The 23,252-nt window shown below is 38.7% G+C and overlaps 1 protein-coding gene across 1 annotated transcript in view; it reads left to right on the top strand.

The window, feature by feature from the left end:
- The window catches only part of Ofcc1 (orofacial cleft 1 candidate 1), a 314,659-nt gene extending 292,545 nt beyond the window's left edge, over positions 1-22,114 (top strand). The window contains exons 20-22 of the mRNA XM_035441726.1: positions 8,187-8,393; positions 19,623-19,767; positions 21,775-22,114. Coding sequence (XP_035297617.1) covers positions 8,187-8,393; positions 19,623-19,745 — 330 coding nt within the window. The 3' untranslated portion in view covers positions 19,746-19,767; positions 21,775-22,114. The remainder of the gene's footprint in view (positions 1-8,186; positions 8,394-19,622; positions 19,768-21,774) is intronic.
- The last annotated feature ends 1,138 nt before the right edge of the window (positions 22,115-23,252 follow it).

The raw sequence follows: 23,252 nt of genomic DNA, 5'->3' as shown, positions 1-23,252 counted from the left end.
TCAGCTGGTCTGAACAAGGGGGAGCACATGGACCCCAGACTGATATCTGGGAGGCCAGCATGGGACTGATCCAGACCCCTGAACATGGATGTCAATGAGGAGGCCTCGGCACTCTATGAGGCCTCTGGTAGTAGACCAGTATTTATCCCTTGCATAAGAAAGGACTTTGAGAGCCCATTAACATGGAGGGATGTTTTTTCAGCCTGGACACATGGAGGAGGGACTAGGGCCTGGTTCCCTCCTATGCTGGTTTCCAAACTGTCAGTCTGGGGCCCATGAACTCCTCCTTATTCAGGTCAGCTGATTCTGTGGGTTTCACCAGCCTGGTCTTGACTTATTTGCTCTTCACTTCTCCCTCTCTGCAACAGAGTTCAATTCAGTGTTTAGCTGTGGGTGTCTGCCTCTGCTTCCAACAGCCACTAGATGATGGCTCCAGGGTGGCATATAAGGTAGTCACCAGTCTCATTATAAGAGATTGTCAATTGGTGTCATCCTTGTAGATCTCTGGAAATCTCCCTAGTGCCAGATCTCTCCTTGAACCTATATTGGCTCCCTCTGTTATGGTATCTTTCATCCTGCTCTCCTCTATTCTTCCCCCGACTCAACCTTCCTGCTTCCTCATCTCCTTCTCTTCCCTCCTCTTCTCCCCGTCTCATCCTCTGCTGTGCCACAAAAGTCTTCCTTCTTTCCATCTTCCCAGCTGCTAAAACTGTGAGCTTAGTGAATTTCTATTCACTATAAGTTATCCAGTCTCCAGTATTCTGTTACAGCAGCAGGTATCAGAGGAACACATTGCTTTTTTTTAAGACAAAACAAAGCAAGCATTTCTGTAAAAGGTAACTGTTTACTGAGACCTTCTTCTTTTAACCAAATAGTCTAGTCCTGAACAAATGGTGAATAAAATCACCATCATCAGGCACAACTCATTTGGAGTTCTAACATCAAATCCACAGGAGACCCACTGTGTCATCCAGGGTGACCTAATTTCCTGACCCTGGCTCCTTCTGGTTGGTTTGCCATTCTTAGAAACTGAGTGTAAATACCAGCAAGAAAAGAGAAGAAATCAATCCAAAAGCTATTAGAAAAATACATCCATGCCGTAAATCTATGCATAATTATAATAACATAAACAACTTCACTATAAGGACATTCACATCAGACCTAATTTCATGCTGAACTATTATAATGCAATTAACAGCCTCCTAGTCCTGTGGTAATTAAGCTCTGTTGTGAAATATGCAGTATTTGAACCTGTTCTGGCCTGTTTCGTCTACTATTGAATCACAGCCCTTAACTTGCCTTCCTGCTGAAGGATGAATTGTGTTTAAGAATTACTGTATGTGGGGCTGATGCTTTATGATTTCCCTTTATGCTTTTATGCTTTCAGATTGAGGCCAGCTTTACTCCTCAGATGTGTCCTATATGTCCTATATGTCTCAATAGATTTGTTAACTCACTCTGGGCTTCCCTAGCAATGCTAGACATGTTTGATTGATTTGATGAAAGGATTTTAGATGACAGGAGAGAGACTTATGCAGCCAACCTCAGACTATGTGGGAGACTAGAATACAGTGGCTATATTCATTTACAGATGTAGAGAGGACTCCAGTTTTTCAAGGAAGTTACTTATCTTGCCAAGTAGCTAAGCCCTTACTCATTACAAAACAAAAAGTAAAAGCATGCGTAGAAAATGCATATTAGAGAAAAATAATGCCCTGCTTCCTTCTTTTCACCTCTTTCTCTCTCTCCTTTTAGCCTAGGTGTAACCGTCTAGGTTGTGTGGCATTTGCTTTAGCAGATCTTCCCATGCTCTATTTGGATTGCCTTTGTGACCTGAAATAAAATTTAACGGGGAAATATTACATATGGGACTTTTGGTTTGGAGAGCAAGTATCACCTGGGTCACTTGCCACAGAGTTTGTTTCTCAGCAGCTAGATTTAAGGGTATCCATTTGAAAGTCAAGAGAACAGAGTTACGAGGAAATTGTGTTCACATACACAGATTGCTTGGGAAAGAGCTGCATGATCTAGGGGGAAAAGTGATTTCTTCATCTTTCTCCTCCTTTATATCCGCCTCTGATCAGCTGCTCTTCCGGTTCGGTCTCTGTTTTAAAACATTTTTTCCTCTCCCTTGACCTACTTTCCTAACCCCAGGGAGATTTTACAGTCTTAAAGCCAAGCTTCCCTCATTGCTGGAGGCTGTTCTTGGTTGTAAGTTAGAAGATGCAGCAATTACCTGCAGGGTATGGTGTTTTCACAGCCCATGTGAAAAAGCTTAATACCTCAGCAGGTAACTGAAAATACTCTCTTCAGCAGGGAAAGTCTGCCTCTGTTCCTTTAACTATTTCTGAAAAGTGTATTGGCTTTTTACCCCTTTGTTTGTGTCTCCCTTTCAGAAGGTGAGGTGACTCCAACTCACCTTTGTCCCTCTTCCTACCTCTAAGTATCCCAAGGATCCCAAGACTTGCCAACTGGAAACTCTAGGGAAGAGCATGGCTGCTTTGGGAAACCAAACACGAAGAGAAATTGTTTCTTTCCTAGTTAATCTCTAATGAACCTTGAGACCCCCAATGGGATGTTAGTGAAAGGATGGATATTAGACATTTGAATATTACATTTAATTTTAGATGTTTCCACTAAGACCCAGCATGGAAAAGTCAGAATGTTCCATATGACCACTGACCTGAAAGAAAAATCCAGCCTCTAGAATCATGTCCTAACAAGTCCCCATCCTGTGGCAGCATATCAAGGAAAAAACACAACAGTGTGTTCATGGGCGTGCTCAAATGTTGAATCACAGTATAATCATAAGTCCATGGGCGTTAGAGTCTGAAATACCTGGTTTCAAATATCAGTCTGGATGCTTATGCTTGGAGTCTCGGAGGACTTGTATGTTGTATCCCTTATGAATTGCTTGAGATAGTTAAAATTCAGCCATAGAAAGTAATGCAAAGGGAACAAAAGTTTCAGCCTCATTACACAGTGCTAAATGGAAGATGGGTACTTTTCTGTTACTTGGTCAAAAGGAGACTTGCCATGGCATCAGGAGCACAGGTTACAGTGGTGCTCTTGCTAAACTAGATATGGACATGTAGAGGGGACAGAGTTCTAGGGACAGCCTCCCTCTAAAACATAAGAGAGAACAAGCAAGGGACAGTCCACTTCCTCCCCAAGTGTTATATTCATGTCATGTGAGAAAAAGAGATGAGTTTTTTTAACCTCTTCTCACAATGCCAGAACGTATTGAACAATAATAAATTCACAAGTTTAGCAGTGACAGTGGTAGTGGCAGCAGTTTGTCACTTAACCTCACATACCTGATAAGTTGGCCAAGGTGAATGCAGGCTCTTTCGTTCCAGTCATTACTACTAATGTTAACTATTGCATCGCACAGCACACAGTAAACATGTGTATGGCTATGCACGTCTAGAGGATTTACAGAAGGAATGCAGGAAGGCGGTTGAAGCCGAGTTTTAAAAGACGCAGAAAAGGGCTGAGAGTCTATATTGGTGAGATCAGGAGTCAAGTCAGTGCTGGAAGGGAGCCGCTGAAGCCGGGGTTTGTTAGAGTGAAGCTGTACAGACCTGGGAATCTGAACTGGGATCCAAGAACAGGGATTGAGGGTTCAAGTCCAGACTGAGATGGATGAACCATTGGGCAGGAAAGCTGTTGAGTAGACCGTGGGGAACAGAGCTGAACTGAAGCTGAGAAATCCTCTGCTTGTCCTTGAGGCGCTCCTGTGCATACATGCATGTGTGTGGACTCACAGACACACAAATATCAGAGGACAGGCTGGCATGGGGCCAAGCCATCATGGTGTTAGGTGACCATCACTTTATATGGTCCAGGTGGGGGAGTTATATCTGTTCTGCCTTTGGTCTGTTGTGTCTGATAGATTCTTGGGCCTGGTTTATCTTATATGATTTGAAAATACCCATGTGCCCTCATGGTCTCAATTCACCCTTTTAAATTTATAGGGTAGCTCTTTATCTCCACCAAAGGACAATCACTTATCAGTCTACACTGTGTGGGTAGTGCCAGACAGACAGGGTTGTTTCTGGACTGCAGTCATTCTTCTCCCTCCAAGTAAAGTCAAAAGCTTCTTATCAAATGGAGTCTCCTAGGGCAAAGCTTCCAGAGCCTGTTTTATACAATATGGAGAAACTTAGAGTAGGACATAGGCTGATCTCAACATTCAGTCAGATTCACCAGAGAGCTCAAGAAATGCTTGAAGACAGACCAGAAGCACAAGGAGGTATGAAATGCATGAATGAGGACACTGCCTCAGTAACACATCACATCTGTGTCTTTGAGCAAATTAACATTCTTCAGTTGCTTTGTCTATAATACTACCAACTATACAACATATATATATATATATATATGTGTGTGTGTGTGTGTGTGTGTGTGTGTGTGTGTGTGTGTGTGTGTGTGTGTGTGTGGCCTGTCACTAAGTATGTTTCAATCTGTTCATCACTACCTAGTTTCTCTACTTTCTCTTTAGACATATTTCAGTGTCAGCAGAAGATGTCTCTGGGTAGAAGTCAACTCTTCCCTCTCATTCCTCAGATTAGGTGTGATCAAAAAAGAGAGGAAGATGGGAAAGCATACTGAAGTAAAAAGGGATTTGTGAAAGCACTTATGCATGTGTGCACACTTGTGTGTGTGCATGCATGTGCGTGTGCGTGTGCGTGTGCGAGTGTGTGTGTGTGTGTGTGTGTGTGTGTGTGTGTGTGTGTGTGTGTGTGTGTGTGTGTGTGTGTGTGTGTGTGTGTGCTCTCCACAGTAAACTGTTTAGATCCCTCACAGTTTGGAAGGAACCAGCTTCTCAAACAAGAGTAACTGAAATAAGCAGCTGCTATCCAAGGGAGCATCAAAGCTTTGTTTAATGTTTAATGTTGCATTTCCAAAACACAGAGGCTCCATTTTCAAAGTCATAAATGCTACCCAATAACTTCTCTCTCATCAATATTTTGTGGTAGGTATGGCAATTCTATAGTTCTCTGGAACATGGCAAACCTACTTTTATCCTTCTCCTTGTTTCCTGCATGGATTAGATTTAAATGTTTTATATCAGATTCTGGGAACCATCAGAAGTGGGCTAGTTCTAAATGGGAGGAGAGACCCATGGAAAGCCTGGCCTGGAGCTAGGTGCACAGGGTGGGCAGCCAGATGACCTCTATTCTGATGTAGCCTCCATTCCCAGACTCCACAAGTGAACTTATCTAACAGGAAACATGTGGCTGTGTGATGTCATCACCAGGCTAGCAGCAGATTCAGAATTAATTGTATACTATGGTGTTTGTTACCGTAACTGTGGTCATAGCTCTGATGTGGTTTAGCAAATTTCTCCTTTAGATACACGTGGTGCTGATTTGATTAGTGTCCTTTTCCATACCTGCCTGCTTGTTGGAAACCTCATTCCAATGTCTAGTTAGCACCCCAGCTCTGCTGACTCTCTGAAATAGACAGCTATGTCTGTTCAGCCTGTCTCTCCCAATGGAGTGCCACATGTCCACTTCTGGTGAGATGGATGCAAGCCTCTCTTCTAGTTGGCCCAAGGAGTTGGCTGTTTGTGATTCTACCACAAGTTAGTTAGTTAGTTAGTCAGTCAGTTAGTTAGTTAGTTCACCTTCATGATCCATAACTTTTGGTACTACCAGGTGAGGTGGGCCCCCCTAATGATCAATCCCTGTAGTAAGATGCAACTTATAGCACAGGCTGCACATGCCCAGATGCCTTTCTCTTCACCACTTTAGCTTTTAAATGTGTGGTCCCTAACTTCGAGCTAAGCATGCCCATAAATGTGCCTAGGTGTCCTTAAACTGGGCATGCTCAGGAATGTGGTTTTCTATATGGATATGTATGTATTAAGTATGTATGTATGTATGCGCTTTGCAGGTCAAATTTTCCTGCTTTCTTTGTTGAAGAAGGATATTAATCTTACCTGTTATGGTTAATAAGACTTTCTCCTCTTTTTTCTCTTGGCTAAATGTACTAGCATTACATCCTCCAAAGTGTGAGTCTGTTGCACTTGGTTTCACTTCTGCCAGTTGTGCCCTGTTCGTGGTTTATATTCAAGCTGTCTTAACCGAGAATCTGGAGTCTTCACCACACCAAATGACCTTCTGGCCTCAAATCTTCTTATAACGGTGTCACACGACTGTTTGCCGCGCACTTTGCCTCACAGTGTCTTTATCAGTACCAGGCCTGGATCAGAAGCACCTGTGCAATGTCCATGCCTAAGACAATCCCACCAAGACTATTTTGTTTTCATTTGTAATAGAAGCATAGTGACCACACATGTTGAGGAGTTCTAGGTATTGTTTCAGAATATCTAGATATTATGAAATTGTCCAATCATGGTACTTAGCTGATCAGTCATCTTACGCACTTATCATTGTTTTCATAGTTTGAGATATTCATCAGATAAATTTGATCTATTTCAACCTATTGTGTATTAGCTTTCACTAGCACTTATTCTTGCTATCTGACTCTTTGCCTGATGATCAATCACTCCCTATTAGCTCATCTGGCAACCAGGAGTCTTCTCTCTATAACTATGATGTCAGCCATTATTAGATGCCATGGATGAATGGGACCATGTAGTATTTTCCTTCTCTGTGCTGGCTTGTTTAACATCCGCCACAACCTATGTTGATGAAAAGTGATGGGATTTTTATCATTTTACAGCTTTATAATATTTCATGAAGTCTCTACACCACATTTTCTTCACCCAATCAATAGACAATTACACTGATTGAAAAAAAGAAAAAAAGCAGAAACAACAAACCGAAAAAAAAAACCCACTAAATTTGGACTTTGTCTGGAAAAAAGTCTCTCATATATACTTGTTACAATTAAACTTTTTAAAGTTTGCATAAGCCTATGTTCTTGTAAATTCCTGCAAGCTAGTGAGTTTCTTAAGCATGCTTATACTGATGCAAAAACCTCTGTTTTTAATCATATTAGACCCTTGTCTTTAAATACTTTCAAAAAATTTATAATTTTTTTCTTCTGATCATCCAGGTTTTAATTGTGTCTTTTTTTTAAAGGAAAATATTTCACTGGCAAAAAAATTAAGTGGTTATTGTCAACTTCAGACTTGTCATTGGGCAGGATTTTCTTTTATATTATTAAATCTTTCCAAAATCTTGAAGATGTGCAGAATTTGTAAGGTAATGTTTAAGAGGCATTAATATTTGTTTTATGTTTCTGGATCACTAAATAAACATTTCATGTCTCAGCAAAAAAAAAAAAAAAAGAAAAAAGAAAAAAGTAAAGAGAGAATCCACAGAAAACTTGGCCAAGTTTTAAAAATATAGGCATCTTGGAATAAGAAAATGAGAAATTGTAGAGAGCAATCATATAGCTCAGGAATTGAAGAGTAAGACAAATGAAAAGAAAGGAATCCAGAAGTTTTATTAGCCACACACAACTTTTAAAGTGGTAGAGTCAAATTTTCATTGGCCATATTTTAAACAATTGATGCAGATGGGTCTTTTTAAATGCATTATAATTTAGTTCAATTAATTTAACACTAATATAATACACAGGGTATGTCTCATTAGACAATGAACTTGTCACCGGAGAAGCCTTACTAAAAATAAGGCTTCTTAATCCAGTAAGTACCAAGTTCAGGATTCCCAGAAAGAAGCTTAGTGGTCAGCGCATACGGTATAAAACCTTGCCCTTCGTACTGCAGGAAATATCTATGGGATGTATCTGGCCCATTGGTCTAGTGATATGAGAAGCATGGCACATACACACTGCAGCACAGGTGAGTGGAAAGAGAAAACCTTTCTTTTGGATGAGAAAGCAAGCACACCCATTCTTAAAACCATTTGCAAACGTGTTTGTTTTTCAATCTACACTGTCATTTTCACAGGCTGCTTGATCTTCCTGCTTTGGGTTAATATAGAAGCCAATTACAGCTTCATCTGTGTAGAATTAACTTTGTGGAGCACACACCGGGGATTTATCTGTCTCACTATTTAGATATATGCCATAAAAAGGCGCATGGAGCATCGAGCATGGAGCGGAGTGCAAGCACTACAGACAGCAGACTTTCAGATTTATTGTAAGATCGTTTCAAATTGGCTATTTTCTTGCCAAATGTTAATTACATTTTTCTCTCTTTTTTTTCTGGGTATGGGGGACCTGGGGGGCTCTCTGGGTCTCACTAGGTGGCACTGCACGATTACATGTGCAAAAGACATGACACCAAGTCCAGTGTCTCCAGCTCTGACCCCCACCATCAGGATGGAATTTCTGCATCTGCAGTTGGTCCAGGAGGGGTTACTTCCCACATATCTGTATACACTGTTTATCCCAGTGGGTTTCAAGAGTTATATCGCCATTTTCTTAGGCTCCCGGATGGAGCCATCATTGAGGTATGTATGTATAAAAATATTTGTTCTCTGTATTATAGCTTGTCATATATATATATATATATATATATATATATATATAGGCATATATATGCTAATATATATGCATGCTTAAATGTATGTGATTTTCACTTGATGTCAAGCACATCAGCATCACTGGGCACATAGATGGTAACTAGTGTCTGTAATACTGTAACAGGTTTAGAGTTGTATTTTGGGTTTTGCCTACACAAGGACAAAGCATAAAGAAAATGAAAGTTTCTGCTTATAACTATACTGGGGGAGATAGCCAAAGAAAATTCAAACAGAATAACTCAAAATTCTATCTAAAACTGTTTCAGTTGGTAATACTTACAATCATCAGTAGGATGATAGAAGAAGAAGATTGTGAGTTCAAACTTCGTATGTGCACAGTCCTTCAGTCAAAGAGATGCTGATGTTTCTTTCTTTCTGATGAAAAACTTATAAAACTCCAGAGAAGCACCCCATCTCTAAATCTTTAAGAATCTTTTGAAAATAACATCTGTGGAAGATCTCAAAGTCACGAAGACTGATTGTGAATTTAAAAGCTCATGTTGTATCAGATTTGTAGAATCCAAATTTACAAATCTGAGTTGAATCCTGGGGTGGCATTTCACTCACATAGGCATTGCTTCATTGGGGAGTCTGAGGGGATGTCAGGATGGAAATAAAGACTAAGAAGGAAAAGCCTGCAGGGACATAGACTGCATGTCACTGAACTGTGCTACAGGACCAGCCCGCTAAAATTGAAGCACCTGTCTGTCCCACCACCTTTGAATCTGGCCAACACTGTTTTTTTGTTATGATACTGATGAAAAATACAACAAACAAAAATAAAATCCATTCACCGTATCTTGGAAGAAATTTCAAGTCGTTCAGAGCTTAGTCTTGCAGACAGGATCAAGTATAATTCGAACCTAGGGAATCCCCACAGGCTCGTTCCTGAGAGAGGAGCACAGCCAAGCTCTCCAAGCAGACAAACCTCCTCCTCCCTCATCATGCCTTAAGAGAAAGGTGTGCATTTCAGTACATGAGGCTGCAGCAGGCGAGCCAGTGCCCACTGTCTCCAATGTAATTTTGAAGAGTCTGGTCCAGGCTGTTCTTGGCACTTATCCTGTATGGTCCTTTTTGGCTTCTGGACATTTGCTGTAAAAGCCTTGTTTTTTGTTTTTGTTTTGTTTTTTTGTTTGTTTGTTTTGTTTTGTTTCCTTCTAACAGAATGGACTGATGTGATTTCACTTTTTACATTTGCAGAAGTGTGTGTAAATGTGTGCACACAGAAAGAAGACTTTCTGCTCTAACATGTTACATTTCTCCTGGTGCCTGGGGGAAAAGTCAGGAGGGAGGTGTTTAGGCCTCCAGAGCACAACCACCACCAGAGTTCTTGTTTCCTCTCTCGTTCTTTTGCTCCATAACCTTGGCTTAGTCATTTCTCACTTCTCTGCCTATTTCCTGATCTGGAAAACTGGGTTATGCATACTTATGCTACCTGGCTCATGGGGATTTGGGGTAGATTAATGAGATAACATCTGCAAAGTACTTTTAGCTCTTTTTCAAGAGGTACAATAAGGATCACAAGGAATTATGGATCTTGTACAATTAGGTACATTCAACCTATAAACATTCTTACAAATATTGATGATTTTACACTAAAAATGAACTGAAGAAGCTTCTGGAAGTGGTCAGGAGGTAGGCACTAGAGCCATCTGCCTCTTCCTCTTTTTGTTTTCATAGCCTTCCTATTACAAGGGGAAGCGATGGACAAGCAACTGGGTAATTGCTAGTTCTTTTGCACAAATGAAATCCCAGCATCAGCCCTCCTTCCTAAATTGTTTATTTGGGTCACAGGATATGTACTGGGTCTTGCCTTCTCTTAGGTATGCATTTGATGTGTCCATTCAAGCTTTACTTCCACTGTGTCCCAAGACATTCATTCCACAAAGAAACGTCCTCGCTGTATTTTTTTTTCTAATGCTTACAGGGAGTGTGGATTTTATATTTTATCATTTCCATACTTCTCCTGGGATGGGTCTGAGTCTCCGAGGTGATAGAATACTAGAGCTGATTGAGGAGTAAGCAGCACCTGCCCTGCTATTCCCCTCCCTTCCAACCCCTTTATCTCTCTTCAGACCTCACGGGATACTGCCAAGCCTATTTTGAACCCTTTTCCTCTTTGGCCCCCCTCCCTGCTTCCTTTCCTTCCCTTCCTCCTCTTCTCTTTCTTTCCTTCCCTACTGTCCCCTCTCTCTCCATGTCTGCCTGTCTTACTCCCTGTCACTCCCTCTGTGCCTTCCAGGCTGGGAATCAAATCCTGCTAGAAATATACTAGCCCACAGATCCAGCCCTGCTAGGTTTGCTATTGATCTTGGGAGCTATAAAACCTGAAATTGAAAGGGATTTGAACCTGGTCTTTTGAATTCTTAATAAGAAACCAAATTCATGTTTTTTTCAAGATATAAAGAAATTTCAAACATCAACAAACAGGTAGATTACACATCAAGCTTAGAGAAAGGTCTTTGGAAGTTTTTTTGTTTGCTTTTGAGGGTTTTTTAGATTCATTTTATTTTTATTTTATAGGCATTGGTGTTTTGTAATGACTGTTAGGTCCCCTGAAACTGGAATTATAGACAGTTGTGAATGGCATGTGAGTGCTGGGAATTGAGCTCCAGTCCTCTGGAAGTGCAGTCCGTGCTCTTAACCACTGAGCCATTTCTCCAGCCCGTCTTTTGAGTTTCTAAGGTGGTGGCTCCTAAACAGCCAGAGACACATACTGACTTGGATTCTCTGTGTTAGATACTGAATTGGTACTCTATGAAATCTGTCAAGTTTTCCTGAATTCCCAGATTCCAAACTATGTTATTCATGGATACTTCATACCATGAGGTTCTTATCATTATAGCCTTTAGGGGAGCCTAAGCCTTGGAGGATATAGACCTACTTACAGATGTGGGTATACTCAGGCCACACAGGCCTGAGTCAGATATTCTGCATAAGAAAAAAAAGTATACACAGTCCAAGACTAATTCATTTAGAGAATAGATATGACATTTAATTCAAAAATGAAAATAGATGAAATTTGGGTCTAATTCTGCAACTAGAACTTTACTCTTAAAGGTTTTATGATGGATTTGTGTATTACTGGGACTTCTGTGTCTCCCTGAATCTGGTAAGATGAACAGGCCAGATATTAATCATTTCCCATTAAAAAGAATCCCAATCAAACCTTAGCTTTTTGGCACAAAAACAATTATCTTCAAGTCTCTATTTACGTGGAAAGATATGCTTTCTGAAAAGAACAATTTTTGCACAAAAGAGGTCAGAATTCACAAGTATGAAATGGACTTGATATTGAAAACCTGCTGGTAGCGTTTTTCACACAGGCATGCTCGCTAGGATGACGCAGTTCTTTCGCTGTCCTGTGTGTTTTGTTTTGTGCACCCTCCACTCCAGAGCAGTGGCCAGGTCCTCCATGCAATGCTCTTCTCTCTAGGAGGTCCTTACCACCCTCTCTACATTCGTGTATTTTACCAGGTTTCTACTGAGAAACGTTTTATCTCTTTGTTCTGTAGGTAGGGAGATCTTCAGATACTGTTCGCTCAAAGTTACTGTAAAGTTTTTTAGTTCCGCAAAGCCTAGAAACCCAGGCAAGCCTGGTGGAGATTCATCAAGTTACAAATAAGCTTCCTGTTCCCAGGGTAGCAGTGGCAATTAACAAAGTCCTTGGAGCATTCGTTGGGGTGGAATGGGAAAATGGATTTTTGTCATTAGAGGCGGTGTCGCCTGGTGGTCTGAGTGGAGAACTGGGAGCCAGGAACTCGGCGATCTAAGGAGGCCCAGCTCAACCCTCCTGGAGGCTTCCGGCAAGCAGCATAGGTCTCAGGAGGCCAACCTCACCTACTTTGAATCTCCCTTCTGAAGAGCTCCTTACCCAGGGCCAGGGGATACGCAGCAGGAAGCCCGATTTCTTGCCTGCAAAATGAGAATATTAATACTTGCCTAAATAACAGATTAACCAATTAGTATTAGCGTTCTGCTGATAGAAAACAGCAGGAGAAGGAAGGAGGAAAGGAAAACCCAAACTCAATTTTATGATAAGATGGGTTTTACTCAGCTGTGGGGTTTCTGACTGGCAGGAAACCCAAGGCCTACATTACAAAGAGCCATGAACAGAGAAGCCCCAAACAGAGGGCAGAGGGGCTGCCTGCATGGAAGGTGTGTAGGGAGCTTGGAGTAGCGTAAATCAGTCGCCTTGAACCTAGTGAAGTGCAGAATGAAACTTTACCAAAAGCATTGGGAGTGTTTCAGTCTAAAATGTACGGTTTAAATTTCTTCCGTATGCAATAATCCGGAGTATTTGACACTTCTCATGTCTATACTCTATGAATACTATGAATATCAATTTGTTGTCTCTCTCTGTCTCTGTCTCTGTCTCTGTCTCTCTCTCTCTGTGTGTGTGTGTGTGTGTGTGTGTGTGTGTGTGAGAGAGAGAGAGAGAGAGAGAGAGAGAGAGAGAGAGAGAGAGACCCTTGCAAGAGAAAGAGAAAGAAAATGGTAATAATGAGGGGATGTCAGTATTTTGCATTTTCAGAAAAATTGCCACATTAGCGTATACTTTTGTTTTAAAGGCATTGCAAGGGGAGGAGAAAATGAGAGGCCACCCCTGTATTTCTTATTCTACATAGTTTTGGGTGGCCCTGAAGATTACTATATTGCAATAAATTCATCCAAAAATAGAAAAAAGAAGCATTTCCATTGCTCAAATTTAGAGCCTTTGACATTTTGTGTGCAGCACCCGTCCCTTTGAGCACATACTCATGTGACAATACCCACAATACACGCTAAAGGAAAAGCTTGTCAGCAGACAATGGAGGCTTTCCATGAACTGTTGCTACAAATGTCACCTATACTAATAACTTGTATGTCTGGTTTTTAGATTCAAACTTAGTCATTGCAATTTCTATTGATTTTTTTAAATAAGATCCTGAAAGTATTTTGCTTTTTTCTTTTCATTAAGGCAGACTATCTACTTTAAATAAGCTGTGAAGTGTTGTCATTTTGTTCTAGGACTTAAACAACATTACAAGCAATATATGAAGGAATAGACTATAACATCCAAGTAGAATGCAATTATTAGGTGAATACAAGATTATGTTTCTCAGATGTCCTGACAGATCTGAATAAAAAGACTTAGGCAGATATATGTACTCATTAGTTAGATAGATATGAATTTAACTCTCCCCAAATAGTACCTGGGAATCATATTATATCTGTATATGCTTATCAAAATAGTGTATTTATTTTTTCCCTAATAATTAGGCCACCACAACTTGCTGTGAAATGGTTAGTCTTTCACAAGACCAGGCAAGACAGGTCTCACTTGTGCTCTGTTTAGCCTTTCATGTGTGTTATTTTTTAATGTGTGTTGGTAACACTGGTATACAGTGTTATTTTTGTGCAAGTTTTAAAGGAATCCATCAGCCTCTAGACACAATTTAGGGAATGCAGCCATGTATTTTCAAAAGCTACTTCAATTATAAGGTAAAAACACATCTATGGGCTAGTCTGCCTTTACTAAAGCTATGCTCTCCTGCAAAAAGCCTGAGAATTTCCATTTGCTGCATGTGGACTTGTGAGGGTTAGAATGATTTTTAAAATCCTATATATTTGTCATAAATAGATAGCATTATGAAGATATTAGAATATAGCTCAGTCCTATATTCAGTTTCTCTGCTTTGTTGGTTCTCATATTTTGGGACTATCAGTTGTCAGTAATTCCTGTAATACACTGGAATCCATATTTTAAATTTATGAATATGAGAAAAATATGTGGAACTTATTTGAATACATAATAAACACAATGGGATTCTTTTGAATTTCCAAGTCATCAGAACCTATAAAACCTATAGAAGATGATAATCCTACTATTATTATTCTTGTCTACCAAAAAGATGTATGCTTATTTTACCAGATAAGAAAATTATCTGGATTCTAAATCATAAGAATTTTTTTAAAAGGTAAATTAAAACTGTTTTTGAAACAGTCAAAATGTAATAATTAATAATATGTGAATTTAAATATGTGGTTCTATGTTTAATATGAATATTGTACAAATGGAAAGTTAAATCTGTTGTGCACAATTTGAAAATATTAAATGTTTAAAGTTGGTAAGCACATTCTTTTTAAATTCTATATATTTTTCTTTTGAGCTGGATTTCAGAAAATATATTCAGTGTAACAAAAGGAAAAATAGTGTACACATCTCAATTTATTAATCTTCATTTATTATATAGTATTAGAGAAATTTTGTTATTTAATATTGTAAATAAATTTGAAATTCATAAGGAAAATGAGTGTTTTCTGAATGTGTGGTTTTTATCTTGCTTTACTTGACAAGGTTGCCTGGTACTAATTTCTTAAACAACCAAAAGATTCACTCATGAATAAAGGCAAAAAGACTGCCACCATAAATATAATTATATCTTCTCATATTTGCATGCAAAGATGATATGCAAGATCTAGAAGCATTTTGCAATTGTTTTGATATTAGACCAAGAAGTAGCTACACATATATCTTTACCTTTAAGGATTAATAAATATTACTTTCTTGAAATTCGTTGACAGACAGATTCTTCCACAATTGTCTGAAATAATTATTATTTAATGACAATATAAAACAACATAAAAACCTTCTTTAAAAATAAAATCACAGTTGCTTTGCCTCAGTTAGCTTTATGAACATATCTTCTGAATTATATTTAGTATTACTTACAGTTCCCAAACAGTGATATAAAATCATATAAGTTTATTTTATGTGCAAAATCACATACAGTATGCCGAGTGACACTTAAGAGGAATGAAATAGTAACTGTAGCTTATTTTCTGAAGCAATCTTGACACTAATGCTGAATTACAACATGGAAACATCTAGCAGTTTTACCTTTATGAGAAAAGGCTTTTTACATATTTAACATAATCACGAGGAAAATAAACTAGAATTATGTATAAAGATATGTACAGTGTAACCAAGGGGCATTTATATTCCCCTGTAGAATACTTACAATGATTTTATTGCCATTTTGTGTCATTTTCTAAAGGATTTAAATACAGCCAGTAAACAAACTAGACTTTAGATTTAAAGTGACAGCTGCTCATTCAAAAGCAATATTCAGATATTTAATCTTAAGAACCCTGAATAGTTTTCAACCAAGTAGAGTGTACTTCTACAAAAATGAAAGGACTGCATACCTTGGCTTCCAGTTTCCACAGCTGTCCTCCTTGGCAGAGCCACCGCTACCACTGTCCAAGGCTAACTCCGGCAAGTGAGTGGCAAGAGCTGGTCCTTTGCTCAGTCACTTGAGGAAATATCGCATGAGTGATTTACTTTGCCAGAATGCAAACCTTTTTCTTAAATGATGCTGATTCCATCTGTAACTTAGAAAGTATTCTATTATTTCCAGTTCTGTTTTTGAGATTGATGATTTTTACCTAATTTGAATATGTTGTTTGCCCTCTGTGAACTAGTGAGCTGCAAATAGCTGCTGAATCCCATCTTGCAGAACCATCATTAATTTACCTGGGCCTCCAAACATTGTTGTCCTCCTACACACAGTGAACTTGGTTTGTAAATACATAAGTCCTGTATTCAGTAGGAAAATAAAATTGAAATTTGCATTCAGACTACCTTTTTTATTTAAGTCTTCCTTCTAGCCTGTGACTGTAATGGCCTTTGAAGCTTTACCAGTATCATATATCTTGGGCAGTTGGAAGTGGCCCATTCTACTCTTGTTATAAATAATGACAACTTTATTTTGTTTTGCTTTGTTTTCCAATTCAAACTGGGGCATATGCCTCCTACTACCAGCAAGTGATTAGCTAACTCTCTCCAAAGGTCTGCACTAGTTAGCAATGCCTTAAGACACACAGACACTTCTCTCTACTGAGGAGAACCAGTCCTGTTTTGAGCACATGACAGAAAGAAGCTCGGACTATAATGCTGTCCCCACTGAACAATTCAGCATGTCCCCAAGGGTCATGCTTCTCCCTTGGACACTGCCTGGTGGTCATAAGGATGCATCTCTGATTGTATTTGATTAGTTCACAGTCATAAACATTAGCTCCAGACTGTAGGATCCCAAGTCAGGCTCCCTGAAGACTCAGCCTCAGTCACATCACAGGTCAGAATGGGGTTTCCTCTGAAAAAGTTGATTCTGACAGATTATGCAATTATTTTGTGGTTGTTACTTTTATGGATGAATAAAATTTAGGGTTCAATCTCTGTTAGTATCACTAGTGACCCATATTACTTAAAAAAGATAGATCCTGAAAGTAGGTTTACTGGCTCAAAGAATATGAAATGCATAGATGTGTATATGTGAGATGTGTATCCACCTATATGTATGCCTACCCACCAGAAATACGAGCATGCATATAACCACAATTGCAGTGAAATGACCACCCAGCATTTTGTTTTTCCCCCCACAACCACAGAAACTATACTTTCTGTAATTCAGTCAGATTGCACTATTTGAAATTCAAAACATCATGGTATCATGGATCACTGCCCACCCCTCTTGCCTGTGAAAGATGATACCTAATTTGATATAACTTTTCCCCCTAATTTTTGAAAGTATTATATATAATGTATTTGTTTCCTAGAGACATTTCTTTCTCTTTGCCTACAGAATCAAAAAAAAAAAAAAAGTGGGTGTAACTATAGCATCAATAGCTTATTATTGCCAGGACAATCATTTGAAATAAATAACCATAGATATTGATACAAATAAAAATAGATACAAATTAAAAATGATCTCTCTGTGATCACATGCAGCTAATGTAAGCAAAGCATCTTCAGGCAGAGTTAATTCTTAAATGCCGACAAAACTTTCTTTAGGTAGCTGCATTTTTATTTCTCTTCCTTAAACCTGGCAGCTAAAATACCTATTTGTTCATTTGATGTATGTGCATCTACAGTACTTTAAGTAAGTGTATTCTAATACTTTATCTGGCAACTGTAACAAGAGCAATCTGAGCATTAGGAACTGCAGGAGCCAATTAGAAGGGTGTGAGAAACTCAGAAGTCTACTGTTGCTGGTCCACGACTCTACGAAGGAATTGTCTTGATAGGAACAAACAATTCCACTGCCACCTTCATGTCCTTCTAACCCAAGCACCTCTCTCTCTCTCTCTCTCTCTCTCTCTCTCTCTCTCTCTCTCTCTCTCTCTGTCTCTCTGATATAGAAACTTCACAAAACTGTTTTCTTGCCTGGACATAGTATTTGCTCTATATCTGTGCTACTGGGCCATCCTCACTCATATTTTATTTAAGAATAAACTGTCTTCAGGGGAGAGGGGAGGGCTGTGGATACAGGAGTTGTTGCACAAGCACAAAAAGTCAGAGTTCCTGTCCCCAACACCCACATAAATGGCAGTCGGCCTGTAATTCCAGCACTTGAGAGACAATGACAAGGGCTCCTTGGAACCAGCTGCCTAGCAAGGCTAGCCAAATTGGCAAGCTCTGGGCTTAAATGAGAGACCCTGCTTCAATATACATAGAGACCAGAGAAGACACCTGACATCATCTCTTGACACACATATGCCCACATATATGCACTCTACACACATACACACTTGTAACTTAAAAGATACTGTCCTTTACTCTGGCTGTATTTTATACCACAAGATAGGAAAATGGATAGATAGAAAGTGAAAGCAAAGAGTTTATTTTCAGGTGGCTATCAGACACTTAGACTCTGAGTGTGTGGGGAAAATTATGGAGAGGGGCAAATATCCAATCTATATCTCCTTAATCCTGAGGGGTGCTTATTAGCTCAATAAAAGTGGAGCTGCCATGGCTGCTTGATAAGATGTCTGAATTTGGATGCCAAAGTAAAATCCATTTTATTTTTAATCTATTCTGGCTAAAAACATTTTTTTCCATGTGGTAGCTTATCCCATCTTTTCTCATTCTTAAATGCTCACTCTCACTGAAATAAAATTTCCAGGTATTCCAATGTCCCATTCCCATTTGTCTACCCTGGAGAGAGGCATTATTATTGGCTAGATGCATTAATTTTGAGTTTATTAAAGGATGGAAAAAGTTATTCTAGAGAAAAAATGGTTGCTGTTACCAAAGAAGAGCTTGTCTGATAAACAGATGTCCTCTTTGCTATCCAGAGAAATTAATTAATTTACCAATTATATCTGTAGAAGTGGCTCCCTTCCTTGTTGCTATGGGAGAATACAAACCTTCAGCATAATTCTTGTAGGTTCAAGATATGTTCAAAGTATAGGACATGAATGAAGTCAGTGACACTGGTGATGATGGTACTCTAAGAATAAATCCAAATTGTATAAATGGGAGTTCTGCTGCTGGATTAGTCAGTCTTCTTCTATGAAAACTTCTCCATGCACAAAACTTCCTTCCAGCAGGAATATTAACTTCTAGTTAATATTAGTTTGCTATAGAGATTTTGTCTTTTCTACATTTCACCAAGCAAATGATGATTTTTAAAATTGTTCCTTGATTTAGGCTTTCTGATACATGTTCTCACTGTGTAGCCCAAGTTCTCCTCCAAATCCCATTATCCTGGTCCTGAGTGCTGTGCTGCAAGCATATGTCACAAGAACCATCCTCAGAAAAGGCATTAAAGGCCAAAGATAGGAGCTTAATCTTGGCTTTGTGAGTACGCGTGTGTGTGTGTGTGTGTGTGTGTGTGTGTGTGTGTGTGTGTGTGTGTGTGTGTGTGTGTGTGTACACCATGTGCACATAGTATACGTGGATGCCAGAAAAGGGCATCAGATCTCTTGGAAACCACAGTTGTAAGCCACCATGCCATTATATGTGGGTGTTGGGAACTGAGCCTGGGTCCTCTTCAAGACCAAGTGCTCTTAACCATTGAGCTAACTATCCAGAACTCAGGGTTTGTTTTTGGTGTATATAGTTTTTGTGTTAGCAAATTTGAAAATTCACTCTGTATGTATTTTACTTGTTTCATATTTAGTCTGTATTCTTTGTAGGGTCGTTATGAAATTGCTGTAAAGTTAAGAAATGAACTGGACTATGGGACCTAAATTATAAGCTCCTGGTTAAGTCGTGTCCAAACAGGGCTTTCTCAGCTATAGTTTCACTTCCTCTAGGGGATAACAGAAGAAAAGATAACACTATTTGACCATTTCATTGAAAGATTTGTTCATCTCATCACCACTCTACAGGTATTTGGTGATATCAGTGCCTTGAAGTTCATCCCCAGCAAAGTGATCACAGCTATTGAGGAACACATAAGGGAAAGGGATGCTGTGCAGAGAGAAACCTTTGCTACTGCCCAAGAGAAATGAGATGGCTCCATGGAAATAAAAGGTATATTTCTCTGCTGATTAAGCATTTGGTCATCACTATCTGTGAGTTACACTCACCCAGTGGGTACCCCAAATGTCTAGTCCTTCTTATATCCCCGATTTCCCAGGAGATAATGAAGTTCAAGTTCTTCCAATCCAGGACCTTGTGTGCACACTCCATAAGAATAGGTCATAGATGTTGGTTGCTGACATAGAACAAAGTGTTGGGTGTTGGACTTTGAAGAGAGATGGATGACATAGATAGTATACTTGCAAAATGAGTTTTATTTTTCTTGTTTCTATTTGTTTGTTTTTTTTGTGTAGAGGAAATAAAGGAAGTGTCTACAGGATGATGATTAAACAAGCTTAAAATAATTCCCTCTTCTTTTTATTACCTGAAACTTTTCACAATTTCTTTATCCATGAAAGGACCTTTAAGGGGGAAAGGAAAATTTTAAATATCAACAACTGATGTGGGATGTCCTTCTGTATGCTGAGAATATGTGTCACTTTTGTTGGTTGATGAATAACAGTGATTTGACCAATGGCCAGGCAGAATAGAGACAGGCAGAAATCCAAACAGAGATACACAGTGAAAGAAGGCAGAGTCAGGGAGATGCTATGGAGCCCCCAGAGAAGTAATATGTGAGGTAACGAGCCATGATCCTTGTGGTAAAATATAGAATATTAGAAATGGATTAATTTATTTGTAGAGCTAGCCATTCAGAAGCCTGAGCCACAGGCCAAACAATTATAATTAACAGTAAGCCTCTGAGTGATTATTCAGGAACTGGTAGGCTGGGGAAAAGAAAAAAAAAACCTTCATTTACAGAAAACAGATATTCTAAGTCACATAAGTGAGTCAATAAGAGTTTATATTTTTGTCTTCTAGGATAACAGCAATCACATCCCACCTGGGTGACTTGGTTTGGGCTTTCATATTTAAATCAACTCTCAAAATCGATCAGAGCATCCTTGCTTTTTATCCTCTGTACAATCGACCTGTTTTCTTCTTACTGTATTCCTTTCAAATGATCTTCTATTTCAATTGAAGGTTTGGACTGGGGTTTATTATCTGCCCAGCTAACATAAGTTCATACCTCCGTCAGTATATCTCAAATATATAGAAACTAGTAATTATTCTTAACACTGCAAGAAGATAATAAATATACACTTAAAAGTAGTTTAAATGGTTGTATCTGCTTTTCATATGCAAGTGGATTCTTCTTGCAGTTACTTAAATGTCCCTGCCATTTACTTCCTCACTCTTCTTTGCTATACTTACTCGTAGCCCTGACTATCAGATGCCCTTGCCCACTGTTACTTGACAGCTGTGTGTACATGCTACAAACCTTTGCGTGTTCCCATTAGCACATGAGCTATCTCAGACAGAGAACTTTTTCAAATATATCCTTCTATTAGCAGAGATTTAAACAGGGTGGGGGTGAAATGCAGAGGCTCAATAGAGATTGGCTACTTGAAAGAGGTGTGAGGAAGACAGTAGGAGGGTGGAGCCAGGTCTTTGTTGTGTATGTAGAAGGTGAGACAAATCCCTGAATGATCTAGCCATAAGAAAACATAATATGTAATAAATGTGCATCTGAACAAAATAATATGAACAGGAAATTTTTACATATGCATGTAGATGCATATTTGCATCTCCAGCTGTATTTCATTTCATTATCAGGTCAAGATGATGGGTCGAATTCATTAGAAAAGACTCCATGGCATCTTAACAATGGGCACCCACTGACTTTACTGGATTAAAATGCTGTTGGCCAGGCACTTGTATTTGCCTGGTCTCACTAAAATTTAAACCCAGTGAGGGTAGGAACTATTATCATCTTTATTTGTTTTTATTCTCATTTATTAACAGTGTATCTTCTTGGGTAAAAAAAGCAAACTGGTGTCTCAAACTTCACTTAAATTTATTCTTAATGATCTATAAGAGAGTGACCAAAATGAATAGAAGATGTCAGGAAATCAATCAATAGTTTTTTTTTTTTTTTCATTTTCTTGTTTCTTTTAGGAGATCATTGGCCCAACTGGAAAGATGAATATAATTAAGGACAATACTTTCTGTCTCCTGAGGGGCACCTGGGAACACACTATTTCTTAATCTACAGCATTATTGCAAGGCGTGGTTGTTGTTTACAAATGGTAGTATGTAGAGAGTTTTGTGGCTGTTGTTTCTTTATATTTGCTTTCCTTGCCTTTACATGAATGTTACTAAACATTCAGGATTAGATGATAGGTTCAGAATTTGTGTTTGTCTAAGCCTTTGTTGATGCTATGTTTATATAGGTGTGTGGTAGGTAAAGATTCTGGCAAATGCTTCTCTCCGAGTTCTCTCTTCTTTTTAAAAAAGAACCTTCCTGATGCTCATGTGCAATGTATCATCTAATACAATAATAAAGTAAGAATCTGATACTGCCTACATCAATGCTAAGTACTGTATTTCATGGATTTTTAAAAGAATCTATTTAATTTTTTACTTTCCAGGGGTGTTGATGTTTGGTCAGGTTTTCAAGGAAAACAGGAGGTGGAGTAGAATAGAAGCACTGTCTCCAAACGCCTCTATCTTTTGTGGCCCTTTATACTTAATATTCTGTGGCTATAGAGAAGAGAGTTGTATTTGCAAATGGGTTGCACAGCACAGCTCTAATGTGGCAGGCACAGTGCCCTTAGGAAAGAGTACATATTTATATACAGTTCAAAGGACTATTTCAAAATTAAAGATAGGTTTCTAGGGGACTGTATATCTGTAAATTGAGTCGTCAGGATTTTTTTCTTTAGTCTACTGAGGATAATTTATGATGCTAATAATTAATTTTTCAAAACTGTATTAGTAAAATAGTATCTATAAGTTATGCATATATTTTCTGTGATTTCATTAGAATCCCTCTTTCTTAGAGCCACGTACTAATTGACATGTTATTTAGTTTGATCTTTCTGTCACACTTCTAATTGTAAAATAATTAGGAACTGTAAATACGAAAATTCATTCATTGGCTCACTTTTACTAGTCCCGATATGCTCTTACTGCTTTAGCTGATTATTTGCAACCAAGTTGTGAAAAGGAATAAGAACATAAATCAGAAGGGTTAAAAATCTTAACACTTGCTGTAAATTTAAAAGTGAAAACTACTGTATGCTCTTTGTGTTAAGTTCAGTAACAACAGATAGATTATGCAGTGTCCACTAAGGAAAAGAATGAAAAAATGAGTGATTTTCTTCCTTCAGTTAAATTCGGTGCTAAGTGGTACATACAGCATTAAAATCAAATCACTCCCCACTTCAATGTTCACAGCATGAGTGCTTGCTATTGGAAGCTGTGTTTCCATTCTTCCTTGGTCCTCAGTTTTATTAAAGCAGTCAACTGATGGTGCTCGGATAAAAAGAAGGGATGGCTTTGATACCTTTACAGCACTCTGGTTCATGAGTGTCTGTTCAAGATATCTTCCAAATATCATTTCCTATAAACTTCAGTCACTGAGCTCTCCCACT

The sequence above is a fragment of the Cricetulus griseus genome, chromosome 3 (genome assembly GCF_003668045.3).
Source record: "Cricetulus griseus strain 17A/GY chromosome 3, alternate assembly CriGri-PICRH-1.0, whole genome shotgun sequence".
NCBI lineage: Eukaryota > Metazoa > Chordata > Mammalia > Rodentia > Cricetidae > Cricetulus > Cricetulus griseus.
This window is presented reverse-complemented; position numbering and strand designations above follow the sequence as displayed.